This window comes from Poecilia latipinna, unplaced genomic scaffold (assembly GCF_001443285.1).
Source record: "Poecilia latipinna isolate Pla-1442-1.1 unplaced genomic scaffold, P_latipinna-1.0 Scaffold1064, whole genome shotgun sequence".
NCBI classification, from domain to species: domain Eukaryota; kingdom Metazoa; phylum Chordata; class Actinopteri; order Cyprinodontiformes; family Poeciliidae; genus Poecilia; species Poecilia latipinna.
Genome location: NW_015113680.1, coordinates 123,461 through 140,192, shown reverse-complemented (window position 1 = coordinate 140,192; position 16,732 = coordinate 123,461). Strand labels below are relative to the sequence as shown.

The 16,732-nt window shown below is 40.4% G+C and overlaps 1 protein-coding gene across 1 annotated transcript; it reads left to right on the top strand.

Moving 5' to 3' along the window:
- The first annotated feature begins 2,437 nt into the window (after nucleotides 1–2,437).
- acvrl1 (activin A receptor like type 1) lies at nucleotides 2,438–16,732 on the top strand. The gene is made up of 10 exons (XM_015051762.1): nucleotides 2,438–3,122; nucleotides 8,800–8,871; nucleotides 10,809–11,087; nucleotides 11,612–11,817; nucleotides 11,913–12,012; nucleotides 12,094–12,240; nucleotides 12,429–12,704; nucleotides 12,815–13,012; nucleotides 14,381–14,511; nucleotides 15,907–16,732. The coding sequence occupies exons 2-10, from the start codon at nucleotides 8,802–8,804 to the stop codon at nucleotides 16,051–16,053; spliced, it is 1,554 nt and encodes a 517-aa protein (XP_014907248.1). The 5' UTR covers nucleotides 2,438–3,122; nucleotides 8,800–8,801; the 3' UTR covers nucleotides 16,054–16,732.

Sequence of the window (16,732 nt, the reverse complement as noted above, 5' to 3'; positions counted from 1 at the left end):
TGCTTATTGCTGAAATACAAACTGTTTAATTTTTGATTTTTTTTTTCCTTTGGACTGAAATGTTATTTTATTTACTCCAAGGAGTTGTGCTACAAATGGAAACCATCAAGATTACATGGCTCTTCAAATTACAGAGATTAATGGTTTAAGAAAAATAAGTCCCAAAAGTGCAAAGAACAATTTGCTCATTTTGCAACTTGACAACCGATGTGAAAGCTTCCAGCTGGTGTCTGCAGCCGTGAGCCAAACGTGAGACAAAACAGAGCCTGTGAACAGGGAGGGAAATTTGTATTACACGAAGACATCTGCACAAGGCTGTTTTAAGTGAAATGCCCCACACTGAACTCCCTTTGGCATTTGTCTTCATGATAGGCATTAGCCGCCACAATCGCTAAACGCACGCAATAAAGTAAGTCAATTTAGCATCATCATGTCTTCCCACAGTTGCTATGCGTGCACATTTTTTCTCGTGTTTTGGTAGGCTTTTATTTTACATCAAATGCATGTAATTGATTTTATATGTGCATTTGTAAATTATGTCGAATGATGAGCTGTACACAGAAAGAGTAGAAAACAAGAACTGGGATGAACCAAGGGAGGACCGGTTGTTATTTTTGCACTTACTGAAGTTGTTTCATGTGGCATATCCAGAGTGATGAGTTTTTGTGTACATAAGTTAAGAAAAGTTTAATTAGATCTGACTTTTCTTTCTTCCAACTACCTGAGCGATAGATCTCTGCAGCTCCTATCGTGGGCCTCTTGACTGCTTCTCTGATTAATCCTCTCCTTGTACAGCCTGTCAGTTTAGGCTGACGGCCATATCTCAGAAGATTTACAGTTGCGGTAAGGACCTTTTATCTTCAGGTGATGGGTTGAGAAGTGCTCTGTGAGATGTTCAAAGCCTCGGATCTTGTCACATAAGCAAGCTGCTTTAAATTCCTCCACAGTTTTATCCCTGGATCGCTTGTGTTTTTGTTTTACTCTGGTTTTTTTTGGTTTTTTTGTTCAGGTCTTCATGTCGCTGTTTGTTCATTAGTGTTCTCCAATGAACAACTGAGACGCTCACAAAAACAGAAGCTCCACCCTGAAGCGGTGGGTCACATAAAACCACAAATAGTGGGCACCGCAGATCGTCCACTTTCTACAGAGTCAATACAGCTAGAGACCTTGTGGTCTTCAGGCTAGCTCAGGAACAATGCATGCATATTTCCAGAGAAAATAACTATGCAACTAAGTGGTAAATGACTTGAACTACATCAAAGCCTGGCATCGCTTAGTGCAGTGCAAACCGCTGCATGAAGTGGTGTGGAGCACGCAGACACTTCTCTGCTTGGAGATCCAATGGATGAGTCTGTTGATGATTGCCAAAGAGAATAACACTTACTTACCTGACTGCAATATGTTGAAGTTAAAGTTAGGGTCTTCTGCAGGTTTTTATTTTTTATTTTTTCAAAAGATGGGGTTGCTCCTTTGGTTTCAGAGAAAGAACTTCTTAATTTATGGCATTTGTGTTCGAGGGCATGTGTTTGATTTTTGAATGCAAGCCGGGGCAGTTGCCCACTGGACAATTTGGGTATAGGAAGTTCAGACAACAATTCTGAGTGCTACACTGTCGGACAGGACATGATGAATAGCTTAATGCTTCGGCCCACCAAGAAATTTTGGACAATCCCATTCTTCCAATTTTCTGGGAACAGTTCTTGGGCAATGGTCCCTTCCCATTTCAACATGCTGGCGCAAGAGCTACAAAGACAAGGATGAGTGAGTTTTATGTGGAATAATTTGAAAAGTCTTGACACTTCTTCTGATGAAAAAACTCCAAGCCAGGCTTCTCGTCCAACATCAGTGTCAGATCTCGAGAAATATGGACCAACAATAACATCAAAAATCCTATAAAAACAATCTTAATCCTTTTGGAAGTGTTTCCAGGACTGTTAGGTTAGGGTGGGATTATAGTAAACCCTATGGATTAAGAAGAGGTGTCATTCATGAAAATATGTGTGTGAAGGCACACAAATGATTACTTTTGGCAATATGTGAAATAATTTATTTTGTGGAGTCTGCACTGATCTTGCATTGAAAATGATATCACTTCTGGGTACAGAAGCAATCAATTCCAGCCAGAAATCTGCAAGGACTACTATACTTTATTTTTCTCAAATGGAAAATACTTGCTTCCAGATCCTGTTTTACATCCATTAAATATGTCCTTGTTTTTTTGTTTGTTTGTTGTTTTTTTTTGCTTGCCATAACCGCAAGCAGGTTATGGCTCACACACAATAAACGCTACTTTAACCATTTCTAACACTGAGGGTGGAAATCGGTCCGGACAGTCTCTGCTTGGTGCAACTCTTTGACGCACATTCCTGTCAGGGCAGCAAAAACACAAGTCCACAGGGGGAAAGGAAAATGAGAGGTTTAGCAAGCAACAGGAAAACCGCTAAGAGAACACATTCCAGGCGCGCAGAGTCTGGACGGAACAATAAGGGGTGGGACGACAACTCTATGCCTACAACTATTTAAAAATCTCTAATCTCGCCTTTTAATCGGGAACACGGACGGCGGCTGAAGAATTCTTACTTAATGGGAACCGAGTCCCCTCCGCCGTCTCTTGTGAAGCCAGTCGAAGCGGAAGGAGTCTGGTCCGAAACCCCACGACGATGTTCCTGTTGTGGGTTTTATCAGCGCAGATTTGGACCCAGATGAGATAGGCTTCATTCAGCTCGCTGTGGACTCAGACAACCCGCTCTGAGGTCCTCTTCTTGCTTTTCCCCCCTCCTCACCTCGCCCCCTTTTTGAAACACTACTTTCATCTTTCCGCGTGCGTGCGCTGAAGTGACGCGGCTTTAAGTTTGAAACCGCTCTCTGGTTTACCAGAAGCGTTTTTCTGCTTTCACGAAGCCGCGGCTGGTTTTGTCGTCGAAGCAGCGGAGAGGATGTGAGATCTCTCCGGATGAAACATCTGCAGCTGGGCCTTCCAACTCTTAACTGGTTTATTTCAGTCTCTCACAATGAGGCCAGGTTTACCTCCTGCGCGGGTTTAAACTCTTATTCGTCCTGTTTGTGATATGGGCTACGTCTGGCGGCTCCATCTGACAAGTTAAAAGGGGAGCAGGAAACAGGTAATAAACACATTTTGACTTTCTTTTAACTCTTCCCTCATAACCGAATTAGTGCTGATAGGTAACAACACAAAGTAATTTGCCTTAAGTCACTTTTCGAAGCTGGTCACATGTTAACAGATGTGAACAGGTGTCACATGTGTAGACAGAAAACGATTAGTTTTCCATCTATGAGCGCCTATATTTGATCTAATGTCCAGTGATTGATCACAGAAACTCAACTTTTCACAAATTGATTTGTTATCCGATTTAATGGGACTTTTGCTCACATGGGAAGAAGTAGGTGATTAACCAAGATATTTGCATTATTTCTTTGCTGTATTTTTAGGTAAATATTCAGCTATTTTAATTTTCACAACAAGAGCAATTCAGATTTTAATTGAATTCCCAAGTTTAAATGCATAAATTAATAAAAAAAATTGCTTTAGACAGAAGTGCATTTAGTCCTTTCCCGTCTATTTGTTTTAAAAGAGAACCTTTAGCCTTTCCTTTTAACTTTTCCACATTTTGCTGTAAGCACAAACTTTCCAAACACAAAGTAGTGTATCGTTGTAAAAAGAAGATCACAGATCATGTTTATATTTTTATTATTCTTTTCACAAATAAAGTATGAGAAGTGTTGCGCGTATTTGTATTCTCCTGCAGTTACAGCAACAAGACAATGCATAAGTATCTACTAACCCTGCACATCTTATAGCTATTTTAAGATGCTATAACTTAGCTATAAGCTCAAGTTCAGTCAAGCATTGACTGAACTTGAAGTCAGATTGGAAGGAGATCATCTGTTAACAGTATTTAGGTCTGGTCTTTGACTGGGCCATTTTATTGTAGTGCTAGCTATATGTTTAGAGTCACTAATGTGTACCAGCAAAGGGGGTGGTTTGTTCAGGATGATGTGCAGTCTCATTTTTTTCTTCCCTTATAGTGTTTTGAATGCAGGTCAAAAAGTCAAATACTGAGCAGAGCATCTTCTTCCCCTTCGTGGCTTGTAACAAACTGCAAACCAGACTTTATGTAACAGCATATTTATTTGACCATAAATAGGCCGTCTTTGAAATCTTCACTGAACTTGATGCTGAGATTAAATTATATGCTGATGGAATCTATTTATTAATTAGGAGACATTTGAAGGCAAATGTTTGGCATTGATTTCAAATTTCAAATACAGATTTCAAATGTGAATTTGTAAAAACAAAACAAAACAAAAAAAAACAAGACGGTGCAAAGAGTGTATCATATGACTTTAGTTTTATAATTGAAGGAAATCTGTGTTGGTTTGTTTGTTGCTTTGTTTTAAAAGAATACATGTTTTATCTTAACCAGTTGCAGTGATTATAGGTAAAAATTCAATCTAGGCATATATTTTGGGTACTTCCTACACGAGAAAGTCTGCACTTTCAACCAAAGACCTCGTGGTTGTGTTTCTCCTCCATTTAAGTTCTCTTTTTCTCCCACTGAACTTACACCAGCACAAACATGCCGGAGCTATTTGACCTTCCACACTTCAGGTCATCTTTCCATGTGACCGCTGGTGTTCGCTCATCAGGTGCATGCTGTTCACACTAAAATATCTGTGTGTTTGTTATTTTCTTTTCGTGCATTTCCTTTCATTGTTTTCCGTCTTCTGTTTGGGAAGCAGCGTTTGTGTGTGCAGCTGAGTTTGAAGAATTTGCCATTTCCTCTCTCAGACCAACGTTCATTTCAGGTTTGATTTAAGGCGGGGAAAGCCTCGTCTGCTTTAGTGCTTTAGGCCTCGTGGTAGATGCTGTTGTAATATAACATCATGTACTCTCAGGGGGAATAAAACCCCATTTAATCTAAAGAAGAGGAAAGCTTGTGTGTGATGAGGTGCCCGACACATCCGACCAATGTAACCGCACAGTCGTTCAGATGGAATGAGAGATCTGCCTCCCTGCGTTAGAAAACACGCAGATGAGAGGAAGCGATGACAGTGGATGTTTTCCCCTGGGTCACGTGGGTGTAGCTTTGGACAGAATGGAGACAAACAGGAGCTAAGTATAAAGTCTGTACGCCTGCGGTGGGAGATTTCCCTTCACTGAGATCTCTGAAACTTTTCAGCGATAGCTAGCTCTTCGAGTGGACTGTTTAAATCAAGAATTAGTCCAGTTTGCGTGTGGCATTTGTGTTTAGGCCAACCTTCAGATTTACTTTCTTGGTTGAGGTTACATTTTTTAAAAAGCTGCATGATTCAGGAAGCACTTTGTGCCGGGTGATAAGACAAGGCGGCTGTGGTTTTAACATGTTATGTACTTCGAGTTCAACCCTGACAGCAGCGGCGTCTCAAGGTAGAGGTTGCTTTACACTGCTATCAGATTGCTCTGGATTTGGAGGAGATGTGACACGCCAGTTCACCCTTTGATTCCCAGAAGAAACTCCTTTTATGGCCTGCTTTCGTCAGGAAGTGCAGCTCGACTTGCAGGAACTGTGCAATTTAAGAGAGAGGGGGGGGGAAAGAACAATTAGAAATTTCAGAGCATCAAACAAATAAGTTTCAATGACATCAGTTGTTTGTCTGGTTTCTGTTCTGTCACAACTCACGCTGCCTTTGAAATGCATCGAGATGGCTTCCTGTAGTTGTCACTTAGATATTTTTTTTAAAGCAGATGCATCTAAAAGAGGATATCGAAAGCCCTGGGCTGAAGTTCGCTGGTTCGACTGCAAGATGTGTGCAGTTTTGTTATTTGATAGATTAACAATATTAGTGTATTATAAGGATATACCTTGAAGCAGAAAAAGGATAAAAGATTCCTCAAATTTTTGTCCAAATAAAAATCTAAAAGATGTGGCATGCATTTAGCCTCTCTGAGACAATTCTTTGAAAAAACACATTTTGCTGTACATCTAGAGTCCAGCATTGTTGAACTGAATATAAAGAGCCATTTTCAAATCCTTGCACAGATTCTCAGTTGGATTGATGTCTGGACTCTGACTGGATCATCCTAAACCATGAGTGTGATTCGAGCCATTCCATTGTAGCGTTTGTCTTGTTAACCTGGAAGGTAATCCTCCTTCTCAATTTCAAGGTTTTGCTGGATTTAACATGATGTTTTCCAGGATAGACTTCCAGTGTGAGGTGCTTCATTAGTTTTCCAACACATGAACGCCACAAAGATCAGTTTTGGTGTCATCTGGCCAGAGTGTTTACCGGATCTCCTGTCCGACTGGTTGCAAACTTTGAGATCTCTTATGGCTTCCTACCAACAATTGTTTTGTTCTTGCCATTCTTCTGCAAAGTCCGGATATTTAGACAACAGAACTAATAGCTGTCCAGTCAGCGGATTCTCCCACATGAGCGGCGGATCTCTGCGGCTCCTCCAGAGTCACCTCCTGGATGCCGCTCTGATTAGTGCGACTAAAATTCACAATATGACTCGTCACAGAAAATATCCTTAAAACATCAGTTAACTGGGACAAGACTTGAACTCATTTGCTATTTTCCACATACGGGAAGAAAATAAATAAAACAAAAAAAAACACAATGGTTCTGTTACATTCATGCGTGTAGCTCCACAGCTCCTCTTTCTGTACTCACGTAATGCCGTTAAAGGTCAGCTAAAAGCTGCCGCTTATATGCTAGTGGTCAACGGGCTGGTGGCAGGGAACACAGACACAAACAATCATCCGCACACACATCAAAAGGACACTTTTTAAATTTAGCAATAAAACTAACAGCTAACAGGCGTGTTGTGAGAAATCCGTGAAAGCACATGGAAATCACGCAAACTAGAGACAGAAAGGAATTGACGCCACATCTTGTTAACCAAACCACCACAAAGGCAGGTTTGTATATCTTGGCAGGTGCTAAAATGCTTCTCGGTATGTTGGCCTTTATAAACTTGGGTTTGAGATTTAAAAAGGTCACGCTTAAATCCATTATTCCTAAATAAATGCTGACTGTAGCAGAGGCGCCAGAGAGCCAGTGGACCATTTACACTAATTTCTTCAATCAAAACCTTCCTCCTTAAGGAGGTATTTGTAACTCTTTGTTTGCTACATCTACATTTAGTGTAAAAAAAAAAAAACATGCTTTAAATCTTCATTAAAGCATGAAGAACCACTTGAGAACTTGTTGATTTTCAAGTGTTTTGAAAACGGGCCGATTTCAACACAAAATAACCAGTAATGAGATCAAAATTGTAGAAGTGAACAAGCCTTTTTTTTATTAATTTATCAATTCTATAAACTAGATAACAAACACCTGCTTCATTCATCAAAATGCACTGGTCTGGTGGCGGTGATCTGCGTCCGTTCTCTTTTACACCTTTCACCTTTGAGCTCCTTCCTTTTTAGAGTTTACGAAACAGAGTGCTGCTGACATTAACCTGTTGAACTGGTTAAAAGACACTTTTATGTTAGATGTTCTTGGACACCAATGTGCTTTCATCTAAGCCCTTTCATTGGAGCTATTGCTATATGTTTAGGATCTCCGACCCCCGGCAATGTGAACTTCTTCTCTAGTCTTTAGATCCAGGGTGTATAGTAATAAACAGAAGACCTTATAATGGGAAAAGTAATGCAAAGTAAGGCAGGCAGAGTAATTTGAGAATCCAGTAAGGAACAATGAAAAACCAGAAGCTTAAATACTGAGGCATGGGTGGAACATGACGAAGGAAAGAGTTTGGTTAATTAGAAGAGACTAATTAGAACAAAGGAAGCTGAAAGAATTAACAAACCAAAAGGGAAAAGGCCTGAAGCTAACAAAAGAGAGTAAATCTAAATGCATAGATGAAAGTAGGAAAGAGATATTAATAATAAATTAAGAAACTAAACACAAAGGATTTAAGCTATATGACAAAACCCCAACACAATAATGAACAAATGAATTTTGGCAAGAGATTTTCTAGCCAAAGGTCTAGAAAAATAAAAGACAAAATAAAACCAAAACACAAACATCTGTGGATCATTTTGTAGAAAAGAAACAAATATTGTTGCAACATTCTGTTTTATGGTTGTCATATTGTAAAAAAAAAAAAAAAAAAAAAACCCAATTGGAATTGAGCTAAAGTCATTTAGTTGATGTACATGAAAATAGCTGAAAACAAAATACAAGTGAATTAAAGTTGGTGCTGTTGAAAGACGTTGGTTCACTTTTTAGTAAAAGCTTCGTTCCGAGCTCTCTTAAGTTACGAGTGTGTGTATCGCAGTCCTCTCACTGTGCGTGACTGCCAGCGCCATGGCCCTAAACAATGAGCAAACCCGAGTCTCGCCTGCCAGCCGGGTGGGGCCACTCAATGGCAGGAAGCATAGCCATCAATATTTACTCTGCGAGCAGGCTAGCTGTGGAGTCGTCAGGCCTGGAGCCCGTGTAGCACAGCGCCACAAGCAGTCCGAGAACACACAAACACAAACACACTCAAGGGCCTTTTCAGCCCGCTTCCCCTTAAGCCCCCTTTTTTTTTCCCACCCAGTGCAATTAAACACAGTCAGACAGGCTGGATCCTCTGGTTGTTGTTTTTGACCTCATAGCTTCCTTTAGGGCCTCGACTTCAGCCACCGCTCTGCTCCTCATGGACACAACTATTAAGTTACCATCTGTAAACTGAAATCAAGCCGCAGCCGAGATCTCTTGCTTCTTCTGGGTCACTTCTCCCTTTCTAAGTAAAAGGAAAAAAAAAAAAAAACTTCTGCTAACACAGTTTCTCTTTTATTTCCTCAGTGATGGGAAGATCTGCTCTGCTCACGGTTCTGTTAGCAGGAGTTTTTCTCTTGACTTCCACCATTCATGGAGGTGAGTTAAATATAAAGTTGTTGTTTTTCTTTTTTCTTTTCTCATGAAGCGTTCACTTGTTTTATTCTGCTGAAGTTCTGCTCAATCCCCTGAAACGAAACCGCCTGTGTCCAGCCAACAAGCTTAAACAGGACCAGTGTTTACTGGCTTCGTGACATGATGAGCAGTCAAAGTAAATGAGAGGCAGAAGATTTCCTCCACCCACTTCAAGAGGAAAGTGTCTTATATGCTCGACTGTTTTGCTTTTATTTTTAAATCGCCTCTGGCAGTTTAAACAAAGTTGCATTCCTGCAGAGCTTTGCAACTCATAAGAGGGTATGTGTGTCACTCTGTGCACAACATGGGTGTATATTAATGTAATATTATCAAGAAGTAAAAAAAAAAATATTAATTTATTTCAAAACATGAAACTGATATAAAATATTAACTAAACACTGAAAGATATATCTGATCGTAGCTTGCAGCTCATGAAGATATAATTTTTTTGTCCGAAGTTTTTATAAAAATATCAGCTATTATAGACAGAGAGCACCATTGACTTCACAGTTGCCAAGCGGAGAGTCACTGACACTGTCAACAAGGAGTAGCAGCCAAGAACAGTCCAGCTGGCTGTTCACAGAGGTCTGCATACAAACGTGTTGATGGAAGGTTGAGTGGAAGGAAAAAAGCACTGCAGGAAAAAGTGCATAAGCAGCAGAGACAAGAGATTAGGGGAGTGGCTGGAGTCGGTACTTCAAGAACCACCCTAGAAAGATGAGATTCATTCAGGCAAAGGTCGCGTTTCTTGCAATAAGTCACTCCGGAACCAGGACAATTTCAGTAGCTTCCTGTATTGGCCAAAAAGAACAAAGACCGGACCGTGGCTGAGTATTTTAAAAACTTATTTTTAGTTGAGAGTAAATGTTTTGTTCAATTTGGAAGTTAAGGTCCCTGAGTCTGGAGGAAGAGTGGGAAGCCACAGACTCCTAGTTGCCTGAGGTCCGGTGTTATTTGGGCCACATCATCTCCCGGTGTTGGTCCATGTAGTGTTGTTGAGTCCAAAGTCAGTGTAGCCTCCAAACAAGAAACTTTAGACCACTTCACTCTGCTGATAAGCTTTATGAGGACGCTAATTTCAGTTTCCTTCAGTTCTTGGCACCTACTCACACTTCCAAAGTACCTGGAGATGATGACACTGAATTAGGCCACTGGCCTGACCTGAACCCCAAAGCAAAATGTCCAGAGGAAGACGAGAGACACCAACACGATGCAGACTGCTGTCAGAGCAGCCTGGGGCTTTGAATTTGCTTCAGCAAAGCCACAAACTGATCTCCAACATGCCACGCTGCACTGATGCAGTGATACAAAATATTCTATATTCCACATGGAAAATGTTGGTTTTTCTTTACTCGTGTCATAATCATCAAACTAAACAGAAATGGAAAATTTAGAATGCATTACTTTGTGTGAATGATATATAAGTTTCACTTTTAAATTGCATTTCTGAAAAAAGTAATTTTTGATGATTTCCCTAATGTACCTGTGGAGAACTTCAACTTTTAAGTTTTGAACACTTTATCCCATGTGCTCAGGTGTTAAATGGAATCTTTAAAGGCCCAATAGCAAACTGAGGCTTACATCTTGGATTGTGTTGTCTCATTTTTGACAATATTGTCATTTGAAACCAAAATGGTCGCTCCCAATGAACGACGGCAAGCTGGCTGTTGACGTGCCATCATGTTGCATCACAGGAAATGGGGCTAACTTATAATTTGTGTTCTCCTAAAAGGAAATCATTTCTGACTCCCGCCTATGATTTCAGAAAAATAGCTTTTTTTTTCCCCTCACAAAAGAAGGGTAATTTCTCTCCAGGTAAGCCATTTTTCTTACCTCACCGTTACGTGAGAAGATTTAGATTACATTTTTTTTCCATTTTCTATTTTGTTCTTGTGCCTCAGAGAACCAGGATGGCGGTGAAGAAGGGAAGCAGCTGTGCAAATGTGAGAACCCAAGGAACACACGCATTTGCAGCAATGAGACGTGCAGAGGAGACTACTGCTTCTACACCTGGGTGCTAAACAAGGACCCAGGAGCAGAAAGCCCCGTCACTGAGACATGGGGATGTTTCACAGCAAAACACTACAGAGAGCAGTGCTTCGGATCCTTCCCCGGCTTTTTTGTCCAGTGCTGCCAGACGGACAAGTGCAACACCCTGATCACACCTCCTCCAAATATTAGTCAGTACCTTTAGTCATACTTTTGCAATATTTATATATCGTAGAAATGTATTGATGAACCTAATGGATCTGAGTGGTTAGCTTGCTTGAGGTAACTTTGGTCAACTTGCATGGGTTGGTGGCGAGCCTTCATCTTCTCTAGAGGTTGTGATTGCTTCCCCCTGGTGGCCAGTTACGGCAAATTAGTACTTCGAGACTCTCACCAGTCTGATTCTGTAGTCGTTATCTCAGCACATTAGAACTTATGTGCAAAGTAATTTTGCTAATACGTAAAGAATAAAAAAGAAATGCGATTTCACATATTATTGAGTATTTGCAGCCATTGCTGTGATGTTTCTACAACTTGAATAGACTCCACCTCTGGTAAACCGCCGATTGGATTGCGTTTGGAAAGGCACGAATCTTTCTATATTAGCTGTAATCATTAAAAGGAACAAAAATAAAAGCTTGAAATAGTTATTTAGCTACATTACTGAAATGAATTTTTCAGAGGATTCGTGACTGAATCATTTATGTCTGTCCAGATGGGGACCCGACAACAGTTCCTCCCCCAGAGTACCCACATCCCAAGCTGTGGATCGCTGTGACTCTGCTGCTGCTGTTCACGACTTCAAGCGTGTGTGGTTTTCTGCTGTTTCTGCGATTTCGACGTGCGCCCAGCAAGGTGAAAGACCCCGAAGATCACGGCCTCGCGGTCAAAGTCCCCTCCGGAAATGACCCCACATACGGCGTAAGCAACACCTCATACTTTCCAATGAGACAGAGTAAAATGACTATTTTAGCTCTTAAATATATCTGCGTCTCTTGTTTTTTGTTTTTTTTTAGGAAATTTTTGATGAGTTTTGTACTTCAGGAAGTGGGACAGGCCTTCCATATCTGGTCCAAAGAACTATGGCGAGACAAATCTCCCTTGTTGAATGTGTCGGTCAGTTTTGTTTCAGTTTATTTTTTGTTCTCTTTCTCTCTTTTGCAGTAACCCTGATTAACTCTGTCTTTTCCCATCCAGGTAAAGGCAGATATGGTGAAGTGTGGAGGGGGACATGGATGGGGGAGAATGTGGCTGTCAAGATTTTCTCCTCCAGGGACGAGCAGTCCTGGTTCAGAGAGACAGAGATCTACAATACAGTGCAGCTGCGCCATGAGAATATCCTTGGTACGGCAGCGAAAGCTGTGAGAAATAACCTTTCTACATCGAGAAATACTTTTTTTAAGCTACAATATGTGCCTTCCACCATTTGTACGGCCACCTAAAACTTTGAAACCCATCAAATTAAATGTGAGACGAGACTAAAAGTAAACCCAGAAGTCCGTTTCCCGACATCTCTCATTTTGTCCTTTCAGGTTTCATCGCCTCGGACATGACGTCCAAAAACTCCAGCACCCAGTTGTGGCTCGTCACTCACTTCCATGAGCTGGGTTCGCTCTACGACTTCCTGCAGTACCGCAGCCTGGAGCCAGAGAGCTGCTTGAGGATGTGCCTCTCGGTGGCCTGTGGCCTGGTCCACCTCCACACTGAGATAGTCAGCTCCCAGGAGAAGCCTGCCATCGCCCACCGAGACCTCAAGAGCAGGAACATCCTGGTGAAGAGGAACGGACAGTGCTGCATCGCCGATCTAGGTAAAGTGTGCATGTTGCATCTGCTTTCAAATTTGTGCTGATTTCACTCGCTCATCCAAAGTGATGGATGGAATAATTTCACCTGTATTTTACGCACACCGCCTCCTCAGGCTTGGCTGTGATGCACTCTCAGTCTCATGACTACTTGGATGTGGGCAACAACCCTCGTGTGGGGACGAAGCGCTACATGGCCCCTGAAGTGCTGGATGAGACGATTCGTGTCGATGTCTTTGAGTCTTACAAGCAAACAGACATCTGGGCCCTCGGATTGGTCTTCTGGGAAATAACCCGCAGGACTGTCGTCAATGGTAAGCTGGCAGGTAGACCCTGAACCTAGCAACCCATATTTTGTCATGTCACGACAACAAATTGTTTTATGGATTTTAAGCAGATGAGGTGTTTCAAATGTCTGTACTTAATGATCAATCTGCAGCCAAAATCTGACGGACCTTTTAGGGGACCTCTGTTCACATTACATGACAAAAATGGATAAAAAACTTATTAGAAGCTGCAAAAGAGGTGAGAGTTCACATTCAAGCTGGAAAATAGACCTAGACATATAGAACCAGAGTTACAATACAATGAAAGCATTTCAACTTGTTAGAACAGCATAGTCAAAGTTCAGAGCGAAATCCAATTAAAAAGTTGGAACAAAACTTGATCAACTCTCTGCTTTGCTGCAGAGAGGAAATAGAAAAGACGTCAGTCTCTACATCTGCAAAGTGGGTGGAGAATGATATGTAGTCGAGGTAGTGGAAGATGGGAGTGGACACAGGGTGATCTTAAAAAGAAATACATGTAGCACTTTTTGGATTTCTATTTCTAAAAATGCCATATGCTGCATCGTTTTCCTGCCACCTTACTTTGTCCGTCTATCACATAAAATCCACAGAGGTATGTGATTTTCTCCTAGTGATGTGAAAATAGTCCAGGGGTGTGAGTATACTTGTCAGGCGTTGCAATAGATTTGTTGTTTAAAAAATCTGAGCCAAATAAAATAAAACGAAATTATTAGTTTCCCCCTATTTATCGGAAAACCAAACGTGTCTTTTCTCACCATGTTGTGGTTCTGGAAGTATATGCACGCACAAAAGGCTGCATCTCATCAGTTGAGCATTTTTGTTTTTTGTTTCCTCGTCTGTGTCTGTCTCTCCTCTCCTCTCCCATGATTAGCACTGCAGTAATTATAAACAGTCTTATCTGTTGTCAGCACTCACTGTTACATGGCCCAGATGCCCATGCACAAAAGTTGTCATTGCAAACACATTCCCATGTGCAACCCGGTTACACACTGCTGCTGCACACACGGACACAATGTGCAGATGAATACATATGTGGGGGAAGGTCTTCATGCAGTTACCAGGGAACCCCTATCTCTCCCGCTGTCCTGTTCAGCCAAACATACTTTACAAAAACTCCCACTGCAGCTTATCTCCAGCAAGCTTATCTTGCTGCTTCAAGCCTTTTATGAGAGGAAAAATGTATGTGCTGTAAATTTATGTGGGGATAAATAAATAAGAAGCTGATATAAATTTGAGGAGGTATGACATGTGATCTTGCAGTTTGACAGGGAGAATATTTACTTTCATAAACTGCATTTTTTTTTCTGTCATGGTTGTTATTTTAAATAGGTGTGACTAAGTTTGTGTTGTTTATTCCTGTCCCACTTTTCTCAGGGATTGTTGAGGAGTATCGGCCGCCCTTCTTTGACTTGGTGCCCTCCGATCCAAGCTTTGAGGAGATGAAGAAGGTGGTGTGTGTGGACCAGCAGAAGCCCAGCCTGCACAACAGGCTCCACTCCCACCCAGTAAGTCCTTCCAGTGCACGTGCACACGCACACACACACACACACACACACACACACACAACCAGACACGCAGCTATATTGAAGAATCAATTTGCTGGCACAAGACGTTCCATGTGAAATTTACACTGACATGGTAATCTTGCCAAAAATGAAAATGTTTCATTTTAATTAGTAAACAGAACCGAAGACATTCAGCAACTTTTCCTCAATAGCAGATTTGGACACACCCATTCACTGAACTTGGCTAAATAGAGTAGCCGGTTTTACAGACAGAGTCACTCATGTCCTGTTCTTTGTTGCTGAATTTGGGCAAAAAAAAAGTTGTAAAACCGCAACATAGTAAACAATGGACCAAAAATAGCTGGGAATCATATTCTTTTTTTTTTTTTTTTTAATGAGGCAAACATGCAAGACTTTTGTGTTTTTTTTCTACAAATATTTCCCTTTTTGTACAAATATCAAACTTTTTGTGTCAATCAAATGTTTACATTTTAGCTGATTGTTGAGCAGGTGAACAAAAAAATAACAGTTTTTGTGTTTTCAGTTTTAAAAACATTTTTTTGTAGAGTAATTTTATTTTGTCCCATGTGAATAAGATTAGCACACCACTGACCCACACTTCTAGCTGGAAGGAGAACCCGTCTCAAGTCTTTTGCAGCCTCCAACAGATTTTCTTTTAGACTGGCTCATTTGAAGAAAACCCCTAAATTTACTTTCCCCTTTTCTTCTGAAAATCAGTTCTGAAAATCAGAAGAAAAAAAAAAATCCCCAATGCATAACTGATGGCGTTTTGCCTGGAAGCAAAAAAAAAAAAAAAAAAAAAAAAAAGTAACATTCTTTTTTAATTTCATCTGACAAGTGCACCATGTCTGCTGTGTCTTCCAAACGGCAAACTCTAGGTGTAATTTCTAATGGCTTTCTTGGCATTCTGCTATGAAGGGCAGATATTTGGCGTGCACAGCTTGTTGTCTTGTTACTGTTCTCCTTTTGGCTCCTTTTATGGGCAGACAGATATCATTTGTCACAAATGAGTCGACAAATGAAGGCAAATGGTTGTGTTGGATTATATTTGGGGGAATTTAAAGTTGAGGAGGAATATAAATAAACACCCTACTTGTGAGATTTTCTTGAAAATGTTAAAAGCCTTGTATCTATTTATTTACTTCCATTTCGCAATTTTTTGCTATTTTCTCCTGGTTTATTGGATGAAATCTTGATATGATACATTGATGTTTGTGGATGCAGAGTATGAAAACGCTGTATTTTATAGTATATTGCATTGTTACAAGAAAGACTGGCTCATTTGAAGAAAAACTGAAACTGTACTATGAAGTTTACTAAAACAAGGACATGTCGCCAGTGGCTATTACTCTAATTACATCTTTGTGTGTCCAGATCCTATCAACCATTGTCAAGATCATGAAGGAGTGTTGGTACCAGAACCCAACGGCCCGCCTCACAGCCTTGAGGGTGAAGAAAACTCTTTCCAAACTGGACGTCGAAAGCGACTTCAGCATAGAGAAACTCAAACGTGACATCTAAGCGAGAACACCAAGAAATATCATGAAAAATTACAAAAACCAACAGGAGGAATGTTGAACGTCATCAGCATAGTCAACTCTTCCCAAAACCGTATGTGTTTGACCATTTTGCAATTGCATATTTATAGCAGTTCTCCAAGCAAGGGGTCATAAGGGATTTTTTTTTTTTTTTTTTTTGTTAACTCACCATTGCAAGACGGGAAATCATTGCTTATTACTCACACTTTTCTAAAGTGGGTTTTTCACAAAAACTTAGTCATAGGCAGCACAAAAGCTTGGTTTGTTCCACTATGATTTACAGGACACATGTAAAAAAACAGAAGTTCTCACCAACGCAGTATTGACTATAATGTAAAAATGTTCAACTTAAGTTAAAGGAGCATTTATCACAGGTATCAAAGACTGACTGAAATATTTAGTTGTACATATTCTACAAGCATTGAACCTTGTAAGGGTTCAATGGTTATTTACAATCTTTATATTAGTGTAAATATATTTCAAGAGATGTTATTTTCTATTTTAAAGCACATTTTATACACTTTTTTAATCCCTTTTTTTTATTTGTTTGTTTAAACAGACCTAAAATGTACCACCATAGTCACTACGGTCAAGAAAGTAAATCATAGAATGATATGAAATATTGCAGATCTTTAATAAAGGTTTTGTATTTTGCAAATAAA